We start from the raw sequence: 23,323 nt of genomic DNA on the forward strand, positions 1-23,323 counted from the left end.
ATTACTTTTATAGCAGATGAAAAATTGCATTAAGTAAGTAACAATTTCGATTGTTAATTACTAATGATGAAGAACATAGTTATTGTCACATTTACTAACCCAAATCTTAAACTCTTTATACGCTATAATTAGTACTAAATAAATAAATATTATTAATGTACAAACTTTTATACTAGAGGGAATTATTGTAATTTTAATTGTGTAATGTTATGTCAATATTGAACAGCTAATATTTGTTATCGAAATAAATTTTTATTTCAATAAATATTAAGTAGAGAGCTTTACATAACTGTAATTTAAGATATTTTTAAAACATTATTTTAGGAAATCATGACATAAAAATTATTTATTCTAAAAAAATAAACTTTTTTTGAACCTTATGTTCAAAAGGGTGAAATTTCGTTTTAGGTAGGAATGTGTTATAAATGTAGGTTATTTTTAATGTTATACTTATGATGTTTATTTCGTAATTTTGAGCAAAACATCTACCACTGATATTTTTAGATGAAATATTTCTTATGTCAGTGGCATAATTTTTTTGAAGGTCATTAAAGCAAAAGGCCTTGGTTATGCCAAATTTGACTCATTTCACTCCCGTAATGCTTCTGAACCATGGTTTATAATACGTAGTCCTCATATAAACGCCAGGCAGAAAGCGCGCAGCACATTTGATACCGTGAGATACTGTTCCCACAAGCACCCATCGGCCTTCTTCGTTTCTCACCACTAACGGACCTCCACTGTCACCCTGGAAATTAAATTAATATCGACTATTTATAAAATAATTTGTAAGTTTAGAAAGCTTTATATTATTTTGGATTACGTTACACGTTACTGCGGTATAGTCTTGAACGGAAATATAATAAGAAAATTTTTAGTAGATTGTTTTCAAAAGTTGGCTACAATGTGCCTTTCGTAGCCAATTGCCGCCCACTATAAGGCATTGGTCCCCCCAGAGTTTGCTATGATGACCCGTCTATCGGCGCCCGCTTCCAGCGACATTCGTCGTCCTGAACTATGTCGTCGGTTCATCTAGTGGGGACCCATCAGTTGCAAGAGAGATGCGCACAATGCCACTGCAGACGAACAATACTTCGAGTTACGCTGGTGACCTCCTCATTTCTGATGCGAACTTCGAGCATAGCCCTCTCCATTGCTCTCTCTCTCTCTCTCTTTCTCTCAATGTGCCTTTATTAAACGAATATGTTCAAGAATACGCACAAATTTGAAAGTATTACGTGCTCTAAATATCATTATGATTAAATTTATAAAAATCGGATTTTTACTATTATCTGAGAAATTTGTGCCTACTTTTTGTTTTTGTATTATGTAATAGATATTAAAATGGTACAGTTTTATATTATAATCAAAACATTGTTAGGATCATCGAGACGGTGGATGCAGGTTGCTATCAAAGTTTTTTTGAAAAGCTATAGGGGTGGCCTGTGTCCTATATATGTAGATGTGCTACGGCTGAAATTATGATGATAATCATAATTAAAACATAATGTTATAAAATAATAATCCTCGAGTTACTCGATTACCTCACAAGAATCCTTTTTCCCGTTGGAATAGCCTGCACATATAAAAGAATCAAGAATTTTCTTTGCATGTCCAGCTGTTTGGAACATGTATTGACAATGACTGTTTTCCATAACTGGAACCTGAAAAGAACGAATATACTCTTAAAAATGATTTCTTCCCATTTTTCACTATTAATCAATCTTAAGTTCAATATGTTAGATTATTTATTCAAAATAATTTTATGTTCTTTTAAGTGTATACTGATGCCCTCATAACGTGGCCATAATGGCAGATTTAAATGAATAGCCAGATGTATGTAAAAATCTTGCGATGGGGTAAGAGTTAATATACACCCATTTTATACTAACGAGTGAGAAGTGCCGTTGAAACTATGTTATTGTGAGAAAACAAGTATGATTTCGACATTAAGCGGCAAATAAGACCATCGGCGTATCTGATAGAAGTCCGGTATAACTAGTAGTTTGTATCTTTGTAATAGTTTTTGGTACCATCGTGTCTTTTTTTATATTGTTCCTATGATATGTATTGCTGCCTTTGAAGCGATGTTCTTGCGTTGCAAATTATTTCGAACTAGCTTTTAACTATATTTCCTTGCAGAACTAGGTATAGAACCAATTGCAACTATTATATCCATCACAGTGCTACCTACAAAGGCTGCGAGCGTAAATGGCAGTTTGACAAAACGGTAGTGGGTACTCCGCTTCATCTTCCAGTAAACGCATACCTTCAACGCGGTTTAACAGCTTCAACAGCATTATACTTAAAAAAATCAAAGCTTTCTGTTCTATCCTTTGCATGAACCATCTACATAATGTTATTACCCTTGTTTCTCTTATGTGGATATTCGAGACATTCCTTCATACACAAACTGTTGTTGAATTAAATTTCTTTGCAGAACTAGCTTAAAATATTACTTGGAATGAACATCATATTGATAAGAGTAATATATTACTTTTTTAAAATAAATCATGTGACAATTAACACAATATTTATTACAGATTGGCAGTCTAAGGGTAGCAGTGGTTCTTGACCCGTATATTGAAAGACACATCATAAATACTACGAATTCGATGTAGTTGACAGCGAAATAAAGTTGTCTCGACATTTTATAAAAAATAACTATGCTTGAGATAAATTGAAAATTTTATACGTATAATAAATTATTAAGTTTATGTTCGTTTGTAGAGTTTAACGCGTAATATTTAAGACCAAATTTACCTGTACTTCTTGTAGTATGGCGGGAACGCCCCCTCCGTATTTTAGTCTTCCCCAACCTGTTACGGTTGCCATGCGATTTGTGAAATCGGCATCATCGGGTGGCATACATATTGGCACTGAAATTAAGTCACATAAATATTTTTAAATTATTCACGAATTACGGACGAGTGTAAAAAAATATACATATACTTATTTTCTCCTTTACTATTAGTATTACTCTCTTATACAACTACATTTGACAAACGGTGATTAGGTATACGTGTAAAAGCTTTAAACGTAAACGTACAGCATAAGCTAATAATAAATAATTGTAAAAAAAAATATTTAATGATCACTTATTTAGGCTCATTATGTATAAAGTGATCACTTTGAAATATGTTTAATTTTTTTCCTATTGGAAAGCAACTTCTGGCAGTACAATCCTGCAAGTACACATAGTAATCAATAACTCATTTTTAAAATGTAGTTAATTTAAATTATTTTTTTTAAGCTCTGTTTCTTTTAATATTATTATTACGTTATTTTTTATTTCTGAAACTATTGATTTTTGATCGGTACTATAAATTTATTGTCAGCAAATAAGTTTTACATTTAACTGTTCAAAAATTTTACACGTATATATTACCAATCAACATGTATATACGTAAGTGTGTCGCTTACCAATATGAGGCTCGTATTTAATCGGTGATTCCAGTTCAAGTAAAGCCAAGTCGTTTTCGAACGTCGCAGCGTCGTATTTTGGATGCGGTATGACTCTTCTTACATTCTTTGCCACCGGTCGTCTCGGCTCCAAGTTAGTCGATATATCGTTTTCACCAAATACAGCTACCAATGAACCCATGAAGCTGCTAAATGAAATTTGGTTTTAGTGATGTTAACGCAGTTGTTAACGGTATAATTGTTTTTTTTTATTTATTTATTTAAACTTTAATTAATTTAATCATCATCTCAAAAAGCAGACGCTGTTCCCAAATAATTCAATACGACAGGTTGGAAGCGACAAGTACCCAGCTTTTTTTGATAACCTTGACAAGGTCGTCAGTCCACCTTGTAGGTGGACTCCAGAACCTTGTGGTCCCGGTAGCTTAATTTACTACTTTAAATAAATACCTTTATTAGGTTTACATATTTATGTACATCGTAGTGTTTAAAATTTTCTACAATGTATAGTATTTTGACCTTAAAAAAATAATGCCGCGTTTTAGTCAATCAGCAATAACCAATACACAAGTAATTAATTATTAAAATCGACTAAAGAGGACATCCGTGTTCCTGTTTTTCAAAGGGCTTACTTGAATTATAAAGTGAACAGTAAGGAATACAGCGTTCTTATTTCCTGTAATCTAATTGATCAAAATACGTAGCTATGCTGAATAGTGGTGTATATAGGGCCTATCTATCCCACTAGGAGGACCGACGACATAGAGGTTGCGAAAAGTCGCTGCATGTGGGCAGCGCAAGACTGGCCTTCGTCGGTTACTTTCGTTCTACTACGGATCTCCTCATTACAGATTCTATATCGTAAATTCCGAGCATAGACCTCTCCATGGTTCGTTGACTGTCTGTCAGCTTGCCAATGAGTCCCGATGTGTGAGACCACGTTTCGCAATTTTTAGATGTAATATATCGAATTAATTTTTATATTCATTTTGAATGTTAAAAAAGAATTTGAAAAGGAAAAAAATTGGAAAACCAGGAATTAATACTACAACTTACCCTGGTTGGCAATGGGCTGCTGTGGTAACAAAGCGATTAGTAATTAGAACGCCACCGCATTTGTTCTTGGTGAAAAGACCTAACCAAGAGGATTCTCTAATGAGCACTTGCCATGGCCAGTCGCCAAAGGAAGCGTTCTTCCCGCCCACGATGCGACCAGACTTTACGAGCGGCCGTACGCCGCACACTAGAATTTACAAACATTTTCGCATAATTTCTTAATATAAACAGTTCTAATAACAATTACAAACATACTTATAACTTTAATTTTGACTAAGCAAAACTACTAAAAGTTTGTAATTAATCGGCTTAAAAATTTTGAACATTAATGAAATTTTAAATTTATTGATGTTCTTATAAAGAAAGTATTAAAATTTTTAAAGAAGTACAAATATTTATATTACATCATTAATATGGTAAATGCATATAGAATGGCTTACATTTTCTATCTTCATAGTTGATGACTTGTTCCACGAAATTTTCCGTTGTTATTTCATCATACAGTTCAGTCGTTGTACTGGGAGTTACCGTCGTTGTTGTCGCCTTTTTAGTTGGTCTGGGCTTTTTGGTAGTTGTTACCTAAAAAAACATTTATCACAGGCCCAGTGCAAGCCCACGTTGTATTGACCAAATACTTTGTAGTAATAAGACATAATAATTTAATCTGGCTTTAGATCAAGCTGTTATAATAGAAAAATCGGTGCAAATGTTCTTACATTCACTTAATTTAAAATTCACTTATATTAATCATTAGTATTAAGTTTTTGTTTTATCCACCATTAACTTATAACTGAATAATGTTTTTACTATCCTACTTAATAACAGAGATATTGTTATCTGTATATTGAATGATTGTATGTATATCCTCACAAGATTGGCTTGTAAGTTTTTCTTACCGATTTTTTCGTAGTAGTTGGAACAGTGGGAGTTGTTGTGGGTCTTCTAACAACTGTTGTTAGTTTTGTAGGTTTTTTTGTGGTCTTTATCGGAGTTCTTCTGGTAGTTGTAATTCGGGAAGGTTTTTTAGTTGTAGTTACTGGTTTTCGTGTTGTTGCTGGCGTTTTACGTGTCGGTTTCAATGTAGTTGTTTTAGTATCTTTGATTATTGTTGCGTTAGGTTTTTTATCTAGTATTACAATATCATGCAACTCTTGGAATGTTCCTTGAAGACTTCCCACAATCTTATTGACAAATAGGTTCATTTTCTCATTCAATTTATCATCTTCATGCCAGGATGGTGTGGTAAATTCTAGTTCTTGCAACGTATCTAGCTCGCTATCTGCTAGGCTTGTATTATATATAACAATATTTGATCCAGTAACATTGAGCATAGGATTCCTCACTGGAGGAAAGTTTATTGAATCATCCGGAGACGTTTGAAGTTCCGGTTTATATGTAGAAGGAGAGTAAATTTCTGTATAAGTGTCGAAACTTGATACGTCAGGTATTGAAATGGGAACCGGTTTTGTAGAAGATTTTATCGGATATGGGGTAGTACTTGGTGATGGCTTAGGTGTTATAACAACAGTAGGTGATGCCGGTCGCTCAAATGTCTGTGGCGGTTTTCCAACAAAAATATTATTTGTAGATTCTATATGATTATTAACCGTTATTTGATTCACTGGTTTCTTGAAAGGTTCTTGTGATATTTCAACAAATTCCGGTTCTTTGTTTCCAGGTTCTGGTTTGCTTGTTTGTAAATTATTTAATACAATAACGGTTGGCGTTGCACTTGAAAAAGTATCAGGAGCTATACCAACATCATACTCAGAAACTATATTTGAAGAAGCTGTAACAGGTTTTCTGGCAGGCTTGGAACCAGTTACATAACTCGTTGATGGTGGCCGTCGAGTTGTAGGTGTTGCATTGATTGTAGTTGAACTTACATAACTAAAAGTAGTCACAGTTTGACCAAATTCACTTGGATCAGTAGGATATCTATTAAATGCCTCAATCGCTTGACTAGTGGACTGACTAGGTTTAGGGGAAGATAAAAAGGGCTGTACAGATGCAGGTTTCTTATCAAATGATATAATATTTGGAGTAGTGTAAGTGCCGTGAGAGGGTTTACTGCTTGTCAAAGTCGGGGGCCTCTTTGTCATACTTGCACTTGATATATACCCATTACTGGGGTATGTCGATGGTTTCATCGTAACGTAATGACCTGTAGTAATATGATGTGTAGAATACATGTCATTATATGCAGAAGTTGATGAAGGTACTGGCGAGGATTTGGTTTCTAACGTGTCGAAAGTTGCAGAAGAGCTCAAATCTTCTTTCATACTCGGCGTGCTCTCATTTAACATTTGAATTATACTGTCTATTGACGAAAGTTCAGTTATTTTTTGGCTTTCCTTTGTTACCGTTGGTACCATTACGTAATTTTCTGTAGAAGGATTTGCTGTTGTAATTTTAGTACTTGTTGGTTTCGGCCTAAATGCAGGTTTAAATATCGGTCGATGTGTTGATAAAGTTAATGATGGAGATGACTGCGAAGTCGTAGATGGTGATACAGTGGGTTTTGTTTGTATTGAAGAAATTTGTATATTAAAATCTGAAGGCCTTGCAATATCTTTCACTGCAGATCCGTTTTGATGTATGAGTATCGTATCAGCACCACCATGATCTATCGTACTATGAGTATAGATGCTATCTGGTTTTGCCGGCTTAACATAGGCAAAGGTATTGTCTTTAGGCGGAGTGTTTAATAACGTATTAGTAATATGGCTTAGTCCTTCAGACAGTATCTCACTTTCAGTGCTGAAATTTGGTTCAGTTGCAGGTGTCGTTGGTCGATAGCCCGGTGTTACCACAGGTTTAAAGCTGTTGTGCCATGTATCAAGTTGATCCAAGTTGTCATAATCCTCACCTCCATTTTCCATCTCAGAATAATCCGTATAACCAGGTACAACTACCCCAGGGCCTTTAGGAATGTGTGACTGGCTATCGGATTTAAGTTGACAACAAGCTCCGAAAAGAAAACCATCCATACAAGCACCAACAACTTCGCCATCTCTTTGAGCACATTCGTGATTAAACATGCAAATTGTGTTCCCTCTATTATACCTGGCGGCTCTTGATGCTTTGCAATACGTTGGTGTTATTCTATAACCTCCAAATAGTCTCCTTGCATCTGAAAATAAATAATAGTACTATTTAGAGAGATACATGTAAATATAAAGTTGTTTATTTTAATGAATAATATACGTTGTTTATAAAATAGTTATTAAATATAAAGATAAATTCATTTATTCAACATCAGAACTAATAACAGGAATTATTGAATTATTGACTTTTTTAATTTTTGACTGCACTTTGCAATGTTATAGTATAATGAAAAGACAGAAAGAAATTCCACAAAGAAAAGTATTTTAAAAAAGTTTCACAATACCGATTTATGTACATAAATCTGGTACATATAGCCTAAATGAAATCAAAATAATCAAGCGACATCATTGCCAATTCTTATCATTTACCTATTCATTTATTGAACAGTATGCCTTTTCTCTCAATCTACTTTTACTTTGCGTTTTGAATTTTAAAAATTGCATACTCCATTAACTTCTATTATTTTTATTCGCAAATATCAATAAAATAAAAAAATAATTTTCATTAAAAGATTTACTTTACATAGTCTTAGTGAAATATATAAGCCGCTAAAAATTATTTTACGTCATTTTTGGTTAAAACGTTAATTTTATCAACAACAATTTAACTAAAACTGAGTTTTTTAAGAGTCAAAGAAATTTAATAATATGTTTAATTAGAACCTATGAATAAACTGGTTATTGACGGATGTGAAAGCTCTATCGATGACAAATGTACGGTTTTGTAGTAATTGAGGAAATTTAGACCTCAATTCTTCCTAATAGATTTCTAAACAGCATTTCTACTTTGTGCATAACCATGAAACCGCCGCATATTTATTCTGGTCCATTATTTTTGATTGTCTATGTGCCGGATGTAGCAATCCGAATATCGATGCAGTTTCTTGTATCGTTTTTTTTTAGATCTAATATTTATAAAATACGACTTAAAAAGGTATAGCAGTATCGTATTAATTTATTGTTTAATTAAAAATTGATGCCTGAAAAATAGCGTAAATTCAATAAGATAACACCGTTCATACCGCATCATAAATATAGTGTTAATACATTTTTTTAAAACTTAAGAACACATTGCTATCACATATACGATTGAATAACATTTTTTCAATAATGAAATAGGTATTTGTTTTCTGACATGTGTGCACCGAATCTTTCTGCGCATTCGAATTTTTCACTATTCCCACACATTAGTTAACTATTAAAATCGTGAGGTAAAAAAATTACAAGAATGTACATAATTTAGAGCCAATTCAGTTCAATCGCGTAATGAAGAAGTGTGCTTTCTTTTGCAGCCGATAGACGATCACTGTCTCCCCCAAATATCCTGCATCCAGCGCCTTTCTGCAACCCTAACCCCTTCCCTACATATGTGGTCGGATCTTCTAGTGTGGGGCATACGTCGCATCTTCCGAAAATATTCGTGCTACGTCGGTTACTTTGCTTCTTTTGCGGATGTTATTATTTCTGATTCGATCTCGCAACGAAACTCTAAGGGGTCTCTCCATTGCTCTCTGGGTGACCTTATGCCTTCTTATAAGGCTCGACGTAAGCAACCATGTCTCGGTTCCGTAAATTAACACCGGCATAGTGATGTAAAATTCACAAGAAAATATAAGTTACTGCATAATTTCAATGTTGTTCAATATAATAATTTTGGTTAGCAAAATACAAGCATATTATTGCTTCTAATTCATAATTAAAGTTTTCTACAGAATAAATCAATTTCAAAGATCGAAATTAAAACGAAATTATAAAATCTATCAAAATAAACTTTCGATTATTTTTAAACAATGTTTATTCTTGTAGAGTGATTGCATACATTCTGTAATATACTATTTATTACTATGAATACAAATCTTTACTATCAACTCATGTTACCGAGAGTAGTCACTCTGAAAACAACAAACTAAGAATATTACTGCAATGCCACGATTTAAAAAAAATTGTACTGTCTGTGAAACCCTGTTCAAGAAAAAAAATAATTCCGTTTTATTTTAACCAAATTGTTATAGAAAAATGATTAGTATAAACTTTTTAATTAATTTACTAATACATTTCGTTTTCGGTTTATGGTTAATAAATTTTTATTTTGTATTTCGGATGTAATTTCTAGATGAACACACCTTGTAATGAGAGTTATTAGCCTACAAACTCGACAAAACGATGCTACCGGAAGAAGTTTACTATTGGTAAACAGGATGCGAACTTCACCTACATAGTAGCGATGCGTACCGAATAATGAATAAACCATATGTGAATTGATTCGAAAACATTAAATCGTGATCAACTTTCTTTTTGAAATTAAGTGTTCCATTTAAAAAGTGAATTTTGTCACGACATAAAGTTAGCAGAAAAGTTATTTTCTACTTTGTTATAAATACATACATATTATAAATAAGTAACATCACTTATTTTAAACATAAATAATTAATTTATCTATTTTTATTATTTTTACATTGATCAAAGCAATTTTTATAATGTAAATAGATAAGTAACTTGAAAACTATAGGTATATTTAAAATATAGTGTTGGAAAGTTGAATTGGCAATGGTCAGACCTCATAATACGTAGAAAAGTTGGCTGTTGGCGCTTTATGGTTCTGAAGTGGACACCGACAAACGCGGTCTACCGTTAACCCACAACGCAAGAAGACGACCTTGTTAAGGTTGTCTTTCCACCTTGATGGATGAAGGCCGCTTCCAAATAATTTTATTGAAAATGTATGGAGGGAGCATGATAAATATAATTATGATTTTTCAAGTTTTTATGATATATGAAGGGAGACATTGTTTCAAGAATAACCAAATCAATTGTGGACTTCGCACAAATTTGTCCTACAGAGAAGCTTAGTCGGATACTTATGGTCTAAATAGAACAAAGGCGATAAATTCAAATTTTTATCAGCCTATGCCTTCATTCATTTTATTTTGATTAAATCCTCAATTGCGATATGATTAAATCTCAATTTTAATTATATTCCTATCATTTTTATATATATTTCTATTGAATTATGTATATAATATTTATTTAAAAAGATATAGTTTATTACTGTTTGCGGAGATATTTTTCCTAATTTCCTTGAATTTTAGTTTTAAAATCTAACGATATTATTTATATTAACGAAGTAAAAAAAGGAATGAAAAAATATATCTAAGTGCTTATTTATACATACATTAATGCGGTAAGGTTGTCAGATGTCACCGAAACATTAATGAGTGAAAGGATTTTGCTTAAACAAATATATAATGCAACATGAATGTGCTACCATTCACTTTCTCGGGTTGACGTTAAATTTTATCGTTTAAAAAAAAATTCTGAAAATTCCTGACAAATGACGACTGCCGCGTAATCGGTTAGAAATGTTGCACGGATGTTATGATGTCATACATTTCTCTGCTGGATAGTGAAAGTTACTTTTGTTTCATTTTTATTGAAAACAATTTGCGATACCTTTTACTCGGCGGCGTGATGGAAAGTTATGCGAAGTGACTACGACACGAACGTCGATGCTTTAGAGCACATAGTAACCAGGTTCAATATCCAATACGTGATCGTAATACAATTTACGATTAAATTTTTAATGAAAATCTTCAATTCTTTTTATCACATGTTATATATTTTTCAAAAAAAAATCTTTAAGCACTTATTTCCAATCAACACATATTAAGTACTCTGAAATAGGTTACAATAAATGATTCTTTGTATGTTTATTACTTCGGAAGCCTTTGATTTTTGAGAGGTATTTCAATTTCAATTAATAATAAATTAATTGAAAGCCAATAAGCTATACATATACTCCATTGAAGCTCTAAAACCTATAACCAGTAATTTTGTATAACTCTTGCATTTTTGATAAATTGTAAATTTAATATAATTATATAGATGAAATATTACTAAGTAATAGTTGTATATACATTAAAAAGACTATTAAGATATATTGTCGTCAGAGACCTAGACCCGTTATCGCTATATTGTTACGCACATTTTTATCACCACAGTTCCCACATAACGTTCACCGATATCGACAATGTCTTTAATTCGATGTTTCACTTTATGTTTTATGCAAACCTTCCATTGAACACAATGTGTCTAGAAGATCATTAAGCTTTTCTAGAGATTTATGAGAATTACAAATCAATAGCGCCATAAATAATTATATTCCCATCATGACAACAAAGAAGTGAATGTTATCGCCATTTATGAACACGTTTACGATTTTTGGTCTTGAGAAAGTAACCGCCTGTCTGATTTTATTATGGACTCTTTAAAGAGGCTCTTCAGGATACGCTCGGAACCTTCATAGCTTTAAGTTCAAGAGGCCATTAGAGAGAAGCAATCTGATTCTAGTTTCTATCAAAATGGGCTCCCCTGGTGTTCTTCTTATGACGTAAATAAATGGTAAGTAGCATATATTACCTCATGTAAGTCATATTAAGAATAAATTAATTAAAGATATATAATAAAAAGTAAATAGCTTTGCTAGCCGCATTATTAATTCACAACTTTATTCACGTCATGAATAACTTTTGTAGCCTATGAATAACTTTGTTAGTACAGACTGACAACTTGATTAAGATTCTTAACATATCAAAAATGTTATAAAGTTATTTATAATATTTTGTTCCATAGCATGTAACTGAGATAAATAAACTAGAAATTAACTAGAAAACTTCTAATTTACACGTAAGATAAAGAAGTAAGATTTGTAGTGATAGCATCACTTTAATGCTGACATGAAGTTTTAATGAAAACACATACAGTCATTAAACTAACATAAGCATATTAATCGTTATACAATTATATTATAAACAGTGCATCTATTCACCCGCAATAGTCACGGAAGCTCACCTAGTTGGCAAACAGAGCATGATAGAAACGCATACCGGTCGCTAACAGCTCACGCTTACTGTCTCACGCTGTGCTGTGCTTGAGATTACCGACTAGAAAGACGTGGCAGTGAAAACGGGATCTTTTCCTATTACTTATTGTTAATGGCAATTAGTAATAGAAAAACGATCGATCTATTTTTAAATGTTAATTTAGAAGATATTGTCTATCCTTGTATTTCGTAAATATGCTCCTATTGATATGGCTGCATTGGGTTTTATGTTCTTGAATATTTGAAATTCTAAGTATTTGAATGCTAAGGTGCTTAGCTCAAACATGTTTACATCAAATAAGCCCGAGAACCTTAAGGAGCTCCGTTTTTTTAAAAAAATTGCTGCCTAATCGGGATTTGTGATATCCGCGGATTCGAGGGAGTGGGGCGCAGATGGCATTTAGTTTTAATCACTGTTAAAGGAAGTAAAACTTGAGAACTCCTTTGGAAATCTCGACTAGAAGCACCACATTCTACTGTTTTACAAGATTGGGAGGCAGCCAAGCGATCTAAGCGCTTAACTGGGCTCCGTGGAGCAATCAAACGTAAGGATATTCGCGAGAGCCGTACTTCGGTTTGGTCGGATGGTATTACTTAGCTAACGTTACAACCACTTCGAAAGGTGTTAGCGCAAAGAGAAGTGGCGAAAGAAACTCCAGGAACGGCTCTGTATGCGAACAATATGATCCCGTGTTGGCGACCCCTTTAAAATACAAGCCGATTTGTTTCCGACGAGGTCGGTTTGGTTTGAAGCCGTTTGACATGCTCTCAGGCTACAGAGAGTGACGTCAAGGTTTACAATAAATGGTTCATCTGAGTTAATTTATGGACAATCGCCCCAAAATCGTCTCCTTAAATATACCATGGATATTATTAAAAACCATTTTCTACATATTGCGTTTTTTAATTAAAATTTAAAGTGGAAAATATAACTTTGTTCATATTTTTGACACAAAAGAACCAATTTTAATTCAATTAACTTGGTTCTTAATATAAGAAAATATCACATTTTAGTTAATAAATGATATACATATATAATTCGGACAAAGGATCAAAATAATTTTAATCGAATAACGTAATATGTTTAAATGAATTCTTTGCAATTTGATTTTTTTATATAAAAGCGCGTCCTGGTTTTCGTTTACTAAAACAGATGGAATTTTGTTAGTTTCATATTCATCATAAAGGATATTACGTAAAATTCTTTAAAAAAACGATCAATTTTAAACCGTATAAGCATTTTCTAAAGTTGCTTACGGTCTACTTCCTGCTGTCAAGAAAATATTATTCAATAAAAACAATGAAAACGATCATATCAACGTATAAACATCTTCATAATACTTGTCCACAAATTTAAATTGCAGTAAATATTTACTTTTACTAAAACTTTATTGAGGAGAATGAAAATATTTATAAATATTTTATTACTTAATTATTATAAATATTAACTAAACTTTGTCATAGTTAAGCTAATAGTAAACTCTCAATAATATCAGTTTGTACTAAGTTGCATTGTTTAATAATGAAAGTGGTTGCAATGTCTGATCTCTCGAGTCGTAACAGCGTAAACACAAATCGAGTCTATTTACTAGAAATTTATCGTAATAGTGAGAAAACAACGAGAAAGTTGTTGTGACGAATGGACATTAGACCGCTTAGAATAGATTTCGCATTCAACTTAAAGCTAAACCTCATAGAAATTTCTAGACTCAAACTGTAGCTTAGATCAAGGAGAATCACGACGGGAAAAGACAGCACAACATTTTATTTCATCAACTGTATAAATTACGTTACTAAACACTGGTAGCTCAGTGGTAGAGAAGAAGTAGTAAGTCACAAATTCGATTCCTGGGATACGATCTTATATAATTCACACGCTTTAATTATATAGGATTGCCACTGCACACAAACAATTATAATATAACTAATATTATAGAATAATTCCTAGAATCCTCCAAAAAAGGAGCATATTGTACAATTATATTAACAAAGATTCAAAATTACGTGAAAAAGGGTCGAACAAGATCCCAAGCTAGTCATGAATAAAGCAATATAGGTTTATAAATAAGAGATAGTAAAACTGCTTAATTGATCGTGATAGTGAATTTGCATAAAGATCGTATTGTTAACGGCAGATGAGGTTAAAAAGGCCTAGACAGCAAGCCTCTTTCGACATGGGCAATGCTGTTTGTGCCTTTGGAATTTACAACTACATCGGGTTGTCATGCCATAGCACCAGATGCACTTAACTTGATAATCTTTACATTAACCGAGCTGGCGCGCTCACTCAGCAACTAAAGGGGTTATGTTATTTATTTTACTGAACGAGAAGGCCAACGAGCTCTTGTGTTTATAAGCAGGTGCTCCATAGAATAACAGGATACAAGAGCCCTCGAAAAGAAATTGGTGGTTTAAAGGAAGAGGAGTTATGAGACGCTCTCCAACATTTTCGACGAACGGCGATCTCAACCGGTCTTAACAGTAAGTGATTTATTTGGTTTGAAAGGTTCTCGAGTAGAGACTACAAGTCAGTAAAGTGGGTAAGCCCTCCACTGGGAAACCGACGACATATTTAAGGCGATAAAATGCGACCAGCGCAGGAACGGTCATCGTGGCCATCTTTGGGGAGGTATATGCCTTACAGTGAGTGTATATCAGCTGAAAAGAAGAAGTGCAATACCATATGATCCAATTAAAATTAAAAATGCCAGTGAACTATTTGACCGCTTCACTCTAGTTCTTAACACTGAAATATCTATTCGTGCGTGAGCAGTACGGTATTATGTGTGCAGAGTGATCATTAACATTTCTTTGCGCCGTTATTTAGACCATAAATAATATGTATGTAATACGGTGATTAAATTTATGCGGTTTTCTCCCACTCTTTTGAAGTTTCTAAATAATATGAATGCTGTAAATTGGCAGTCGCGAAGAGATATATTTGCCATAATATTATTATAAATTTCACAAAAAAATCACTACGTAAAATGATGTCCTATAGTACTTAGTCGTATTAATTTATTATGGCCCTAAAACATGGTTTTACCGTCCACATGTATTACCAGTGATGAACTTCGTTACTGGAACGTGGTCTCTCACTTCGAACCTCATTGGCAAGCTTACATACGCCCTACGATTTGTATGCAGGATTAGGGTCGGCATTTCTCTACGAGACCGAATAGAGAATGATGAAAGTAAATTACATAGTACCATATGACGCAAGCTGAAGAAGCAGTAACAAATACGTGCAGATCAAATGACTATTGGCTTAATTTTCCAGAGTAGAGACAAAAGACTGACCAGCGAAATAAAGGATGTCTGCCCACAAGAAATACAGACGATCTTGTTAAGGTTGTTAGAAGACTGAATGCAAGCAACTTCCAACAGGTCTTGTTAAAACATATGAGGGAGACCTATTTCCGGCAGTGGGCATCTCACGCATGAAATAGTGATTAAGGCACGCTATATAAATAAATACTGTCCTATTCAATAAATCCTTAACCAAAATATTAAGTGAATCATTAAAATAATAAAAAAATATTTTTTTACCTAATATAACAATAATTGTTCTTTGTTAAAGCCAAACTGATAATGGTAAATATATTTTAATGAAATAATAATATCTCTTTTTAAATTACTTATATATACGAATTTGCACAATAGCCCTAATCATAGGAGTAATCGTAAAAAGAATGTTCTGAACAAAAGAAAAGCATTTGATCTTGACAAAGACCTGCCATTGAAACTTCTAATCCAAGCGCTCGAATCAAAATACTGTATACAATGCTTCTTCGATTACACTTCTAATGCAATTTCAATTGTAGTATCAATTCGTCCGGCCAATGTACGACGCACGATTCGGAAAAGTCGTTGTTCGCTGGGCGTTTAATAAGGCACGATAGAAAGTAAACGTAGAGTCTAGTATGAGTCGGGTCAAAGAAAGTGAAAATTATGTTACAATAGAAAAGAGGTTATGCAGCGGTATGCCAACCTTTAGGTTCTTTGTATAGGAGACAGATGATGGCGTAACTTTGCACTGTCATCTTATTTTAGTATGAATGTTCGTTTTATACATCGTCATATGAATTTAAAAAAATCAACCTGACATTTTTAACAGTTATTTAGGTAACGGTATTTAAAATTCATTCAGAAAAATTTAATAATCTCACCTAAATTTTTTTTAAAGTTTATAGGGAATTTATTTTTACGACTTGATTCTACATATTTTTAAAAAGATTTGAAAATGGCATCCTATTTAAACTCTTTTTGTTCTTTATTAATTTTCAGGCTTATATATGTAACTGAGATTACATGATATGACTGGACGATCCTACAGCGTTGGTAGTCCATTCCTTTAAATTTAAAAACAGCACTTAAAAGCGAACAAAAGCTTCGCATCTTTAAAATCGCACGGAAACGAGTTCAGTGGTTGAGAGAAAAAAAAACACCGGTTCATAAATTTTTATATCTTTAAAATAATATTAACTTATTGTGTAATTTATTTACACGAAAATAGTCACAAATATAAAAGAAATAGACTGGTGATCGAAGGTAGCAATCATGCGAAATCATTGCCATAAACTTTCGCTCCGAATGTCTGCCAAAACCATGGAAACATCCAATATGCACAATTCGTGCACGTGTACAGTTTCATTCTTTTATAAGATTTTTACGAACTAGTCGCCGGAGCCTAATTTTAAGCATAAAAAACTCCACTAGAAAACTCGCTCTTCTAAAAGTAAGACTTATTTTTAGATTCTGTTTTAAACATTAAATATTAATAAATTGATAATTCATTTATATATATTAACAGTTATTAACAATATATTTCAGGAAATGGAAACAATTTAAAAAAGAGAACAATTTGTATAATAAAAGTTTTTATTTTTATTTTTACACGTAATAACGCAAATTCAGTATTAAGTATAACTTTATGGTAAATATAAAACCATCATAAATACACAATTATATATTCATAATGAATTCGTTGTATCTTAAAGATGTATAAAAAATATCTTTAGAAAATCCTCGCGCCTTATAATGACTTACTTAAATTTACTTAGTTTAAATAAAATTAATTTTTATAATATTTTATATAATATCTATCCACCAAAGTTATTTTTATAGTTTTCGCTCTGAATGTGGTTTAGGTATTAGTGCTTATATTGCCTTTATGTATAGAATTTAGTTTTGTTGCAAAATCTTTTTTTATATTTTATCATTAATATTATTGTTGTGCATTTCTATTGTTCCATTCCTTGTATGCTTCAACTTATTAAAAGAAGTATCTTTGTTAATATATTTAATACGTCATTAAGGTAAAAGAAATTAAAGATTCTTGAAGAGTCTGTTTACCTAATTGCAAGTACGCAGACTGAATTTACCTAAATGCAAGAACTGCAAGGCGTAGGCCTTCCCCCAAAAAATATCTATGGAGGGATATACCATAATCGCCACGCTTGGCAGGTTGGCTATCGCACTGAGGTATTATGGTACTTAGAGGATGCTGCCAATCCGCTGAAAACTTATTTGCAGTGGCAACCATATATAATCAATGGACAAAGTGTGAATTGTAAATATTCCGATCGCAACGCTGAGCTACGACTGCTCAATTGGTCTGTGCTTTGTTAAAGTAAAATGACTAAAATTAAATATTATTGTTCATGTAATATATTGAAAAAATACCAAATATGTAATAAACAACGTTGTCCATATTTTAAAGAAAATTACATTATTTAGGACAATATTATAAGTTTTAAGATACGCCTGGCCACAAAAGTAGAGTTAATTGTAAATTCACATTAATTAGACAAAGGAAGTAAAAACAGATTTTTAACTAAAATTCATAAAGAAAATATACATGGTTTAGTGGTAATCGGGCAAATATGTCGAAACCAAAAGAAATTTTGTCGAAAGCGTTAACAACATCCTTACAATCGTGAATTCCTCAGTTGGGCGCACGTAAAAAATATCTTAACCCCATTAGCGAGACGCCCGAGACCGGTCCGTCTACCAAACGATACGAGGTCCCGCCCTGGAACTGTGGCCCCGTTCAAAGCATTTGGAACGTCTGAACTGACTATTACCGTAATTATTTAATTTTAATGTGCTGGCCAGTAACAACTGTTTCAAGTGTTGGCAAGAATTTATAAAAAAAAGATTTTATGTGTAAGTATTATGTAAGTTTTTTTTCAATTTATATTTTTCCAGGGGTTATTTTATCGGACTTTATCATAAAATAAACAATCCGGTATCTTTGCTTTAGACATAAAAATACGTACGTAAAGTTCGGAGGAGTTGTTGGATTTTTAATTGAATTATTCAAAATTTAATGAAAATATACAAAAAGATTTACTAGACAATTAAAATACATTTCGGCAATTACAATCCCGGCAACTTATTACAAAAGAATAGATTTTAGGAAAGACAATTAAATGGACAACTTCTACTAACTGTCGTAACAATATCATGATACGGGATTGTTAAGCCTAAAAAATTACCTTATGTAATATGTATATAGCTTTTCTTTGTAAAATTTAACCTGTTTCATAATTAATACCTCATATCTAAGACTTTAGGTAAATAACTCTTTTTTCTGGTTCAGCAACATTGGTACGATGTTCCAAATCGATTGACATTTTACTTAACCGTTACTTACGGAGTTAGTTACTTGGCACGAATCGAATTAAAGAGAATTCATCTCATTGATCTATGAATAATTTTATATATTTTATCACTCGGAATCCTTAATTTGTGTGTAAACTTCATCGGTGCGTTTTATGTTAACAAGTTTTTTTTTTTTATAAAAACTATAAAAAAGATTTCAAGAAATAAAAATATCTTTCGAAATTGTATTTGAAGAATATTTGATGATTTGTTAAAATTTATACTTAATATAAAGCGAACATTTGACTTACATTTTGTGCCCTTTTCTGAAACTTTTATTACTATTCATGTATATAACCATGCTAATATAACTGTATTATGTTAAAGCTTCGTTAACATCGTAAACATATTTATTGGTTTTTATACTTGTTTTTATTATTGTTTTGTAACTTGTTCATTTCTTCAAACTGGGAGAATATTGTTTATAAGACTTAAGCAAAAGTCTTTAACGAATGTCATTGATAAAAGAAAATTTTAATTTAGAAAGTCATAAATTAATATAAATTAAACGGATTATGGAGCTAAGTTAAAACTATAGGATATAAATTAAGAGATTATTTAAAATGTTACCTCTGTCAAATTCTTGTCCTTTACAACTTAGGGGGTAATAGTCCAAAAAAGCTAATAACACTACAATAAATAACATTTGTTTCACTTCACTGCGACATAATTTTCCAAACTGACACCTGTGGTCAGTCATTTTAAAGTATTTCTTCCCGCGCAAATTAAAATTCTTAAATAAAAAAATAATAAATATGTTTATTGCATTAAGCGCATTTCACATTTTATTTTATTTTAATTTTGTTAAATTTTTTATCAATTATTGGCGGCACCGAAACGGTTTTCTCGACATTTTATTTAATGGTTTAAATTTTCGAACTGACTTTTTATTCAGACAGCTCCGTGTTATAGAAGCGTGCGTCTTGTATAACGTTGAAGAACCCACTAGCCGACTGACCAACTTAACATTGTAAAATAAGAAACACACATATCACCCCCGCTCTCTTACTTTGATAAAGTTTCATAATAAATAAGCTTTCAAACAGAACTAGTCTTTATACGTTTAAACATAAAGCCTTCAAACTAAATATTTGATTGGAGTTGGAACTCGGTCACTGTTAATAACAACTTGCTAAACAAGTGAACGGTGAAATGAGAAATTGTGAGAGATGGACATATACTAGAAAGAGAGGGATCAATATTACTAAGACCTAAGACTTAAAGATAGCGTTATCATAAATTATGACAATTATTATAAATATTTTCTATTTTATATAAAATGGTCGTGTATCGTTTGATTCTTTTTGAAAATAAAAATTTAGGCCTTTAATAATTTTGAATTTAGAATATTTCTTTTTTTATTTAGTTTGGAATTTTATTATTTTTCAAAAATCGTTTCATATCTAATACATGTATTTCTTTTTATAATAGTAACTAATAGCAGTAGGTTAATGAAGTCAAGTAGGCCGAATAGACTCACGCGCACGCCGTCAGTTGAATATTGAGAATTAATTAACTTAGTGTTATAACAACGGTAAATTAATCTAGGGTTATTGAAGTATCAATTTACACTTTATGTAGTTTATTTAAATAAATATTATACTTTTCAGATATTTATTGAATATATAGCTTATTAGTTTACAACATTGCACAGTAATATGCGTAAACTACACAATTTTGCTACACATTCAGTAATCTAAATTGTTTAAATTAAAACGGTAACAAAAAAAATAACCCTCAAAAAGACGATAATGCTAATCTTTTGGTATTCAAAAGAAAGGTAGAAAAAATATGGCCCGATTCATGATAAAAGGTCATCGTAGATTCCAGTCGCGTGCAATAATAAAGCTGTTTTATAAGCCGATTTTACTATTATAAAGCATTGTAATATTATATGAACAGAAAAGTGTGAGCCATCAGTAACGAACTTTGCTCATCTTCGTGTAGTGACTTTCCCTTAGGTGCATCAAAGACTAGTGACGTGACAACGCGTTACAATATCGATACTCGTTGATAAAACTTTAATTTTTTTTTTAATTTTCTGAAACTAATAATACAAATTGTTTGGAAATAATGAATATTTTCTATTCACTAGAAACGCGATTATATTACAACACCACTTATAAATATAGTGGTTAGTTTTGATATAAAATTATTAATTTTCATTATCTAAACACACAAAAGCTATTCTTTTTGTGCTTTTCAGATGATGACGCCAACTACGAGACCTCCTCCATAAATCGCCATGATCTCTCATCGCCTTGCGCTGCTCGTATCCAGCGACCTCTCACGAATTCATCTTCTATGTCGTTGGTCTACCTAGTGGGGAACTACCCACGCCGCAAACTACAGCAACTTTTAATTAAATGCTTTCAAAAAACTTCGATTTTGATAATCTAGTGTCAAAGCTTTAAAATTTATTTTTATTATACGTTGGAAAAAATCATTTCTCTTCGAATAGGTGACATTAAAAAAAATAACAGAAAACTTTTTACAAAAAAAAATTGTCAAAATATATCATCACTAAAAGACGTAATATTTTGGATCGTACTGCAATTAAATCAAGAATTATTGATGATTTTAGATTAATATATTTTTTTAAATGTTAAACTATGTAAATTTGAAGAAAACGCAAGATCAATTTGAAGAAAAAATCTTTATAATGTTGTGTGCAAAATATAAAAAAAGATAAATGTTTTTTTATGGTATTCAGCTTTATTAGCTAAGAAATTATGGAGGCCCATTTAACGAGTTATTGGTATATATTTTTTAATTACAATTATAACAAAAACATATATTCTCAAAGTCTACTGAGATATAGATAGTCATTTCACTTGCACAAACATGTATAGATCTATCCCTCTGGCTCAATTGGCGATAATTTAGGGTACAAAAGTGCTTTTCATGATAAGATAACACAACTTTTTACAAATAGTTAAAAGATATTACATGTACGTGAAGATATATTAAATATAGTCAGAAAGTTTCACTCAAAACAAACGAGTCGTAAATAATGTCCATCGATATTTATAAATGATAGACACTAAGCTGTAGTTATTGTCCCACGGTCCATTATTGATAAAGTATTCCGACAAGACACAATAGAAAGTTTATTTGAACTGCTGACTTGTAACGTTAGCAAAGAAATCATCTTTTTCTAATTTAGATAGTGTGTATTTATAATTTACAAACATAACGTAATCACGGTTTAACTATTTTGTTTATGTAGCACATTTAAATGTATCAGTTAATTATTTCGCTATTTAAGGAGAATCAGAAAAACAGCTGTGACAATGTTTGTAACTAGGCTGCGGCCAACGACCTACTAGATTTAAATAATCTGTAATTTCAAAAGAATAAATAAAATTTGTAAATATTTTTAGGAGTAATTATGCCATAATTAAATAATAATAGCTGTCAAATTTAAATTATACAAATTTTGTGAAATAATCTTTGTTAAAACTATAAAAAATATATACAAATAAATATTAAAAACTCCGTTATATTCATTTTACTACTACTATGTTTGTTATATAACTAGAAAATAAATATTAAACACGAACTTCATTTGATAATTAGAAATAAATAAATCCACAAAAATTGCAAATGTTTTGCTGATAGTACTATTGTATAAATACAAGTGAACAGGTATCAGAGGTCGTACTCAAAATTACCAGCACAAGTGCAAAAAAATTAAGATGCTAATACTAAGATAGTTAAAATGTGATTCGGTTAAATGATTATATAATCTGTAGTTGTTTTTTTTATAATATATTTCATAAATTTGACTTTTAAAAAGTTGTTAATGTAATTAAGTTTTACAATAATTTACATTATAACTGTACTGTTCTTGATTTTGATATTATATTATTAATAAATATAATTTCTATGTTATATTAAGAAACTTAAATAAAAGTCACTGAAAAGAACGTACGGAAAACCCACCGCATTTTACGGCGTCCAACTAAGAATTGCATAAAAAAACAAAAATTCGATTAAGCAGCAATAATGCACATTTGAACAAGATTTTAAAACAACCACACCGTCTTCATAGAATCTTAGAAGTACGTATATGCGAATTTCTTCCCTTATACATGATGGGTTTACAGTGTTAGGTTAGTCCATATAGGAGACCTTAAGATTTAAGAATGAAGACCAGATATTCGAAGCAACAAATAACTTAGTTAAAGTC

At 31.7% G+C, this 23,323-nt stretch overlaps 1 protein-coding gene across 2 annotated transcripts; it reads right to left on the reverse strand.

Moving 5' to 3' along the window:
• Positions 1-399: 399 nt before the first annotated feature.
• On the reverse strand, positions 400-19,831 carry flz (filzig). Of its 2 annotated transcripts, none has more exons than XM_068765725.1 (8): positions 19,702-19,831; positions 5,376-7,612; positions 4,920-5,058; positions 4,480-4,666; positions 3,424-3,611; positions 2,764-2,879; positions 1,545-1,664; positions 400-748 (listed from the first exon to the last, which is right to left on the reverse strand). In XM_068765725.1, the coding sequence occupies exons 1-8, from the start codon at positions 19,829-19,831 to the stop codon at positions 584-586; spliced, it is 3,282 nt and encodes a 1,093-aa protein (XP_068621826.1). In that variant the 3' UTR covers positions 400-583. The 2 variants fall into 2 exon arrangements, with proteins under 2 accessions (XP_068621826.1, XP_068621827.1); XM_068765726.1 differs by having other exon boundaries at positions 3,424-3,608; positions 19,702-19,783.
• Positions 19,832-23,323: the final 3,492 nt, after the last annotated feature.

This window comes from Battus philenor, unplaced genomic scaffold (assembly GCF_028537555.1).
Source record: "Battus philenor isolate CCGP_79_NKW_IND1 unplaced genomic scaffold, ilBatPhil1.0.hap1 SCAF_20, whole genome shotgun sequence".
Classification (NCBI taxonomy): Eukaryota; Metazoa; Arthropoda; class Insecta; order Lepidoptera; family Papilionidae; genus Battus; species Battus philenor.

Coding starts and splice junctions, on each gene's coding strand:
- flz (XM_068765725.1), bottom strand. CDS start 19,831: ATGACTGACCACAGGTGTCAGTTTGGAAAATTATGTCGCAGTGAAGTG. Junction 7,613..19,701: donor AGGACAAGAATTTGACAGAG/GTAACATTTTAA, acceptor ATTTATTTTCAG/ATGCAAGGAGACTATTTGGA. Junction 749..1,544: donor GGAAAAAGGATTCTTGTGAG/GTAATCGAGTAA, acceptor TTTAATTTCCAG/GGTGACAGTGGAGGTCCGTT.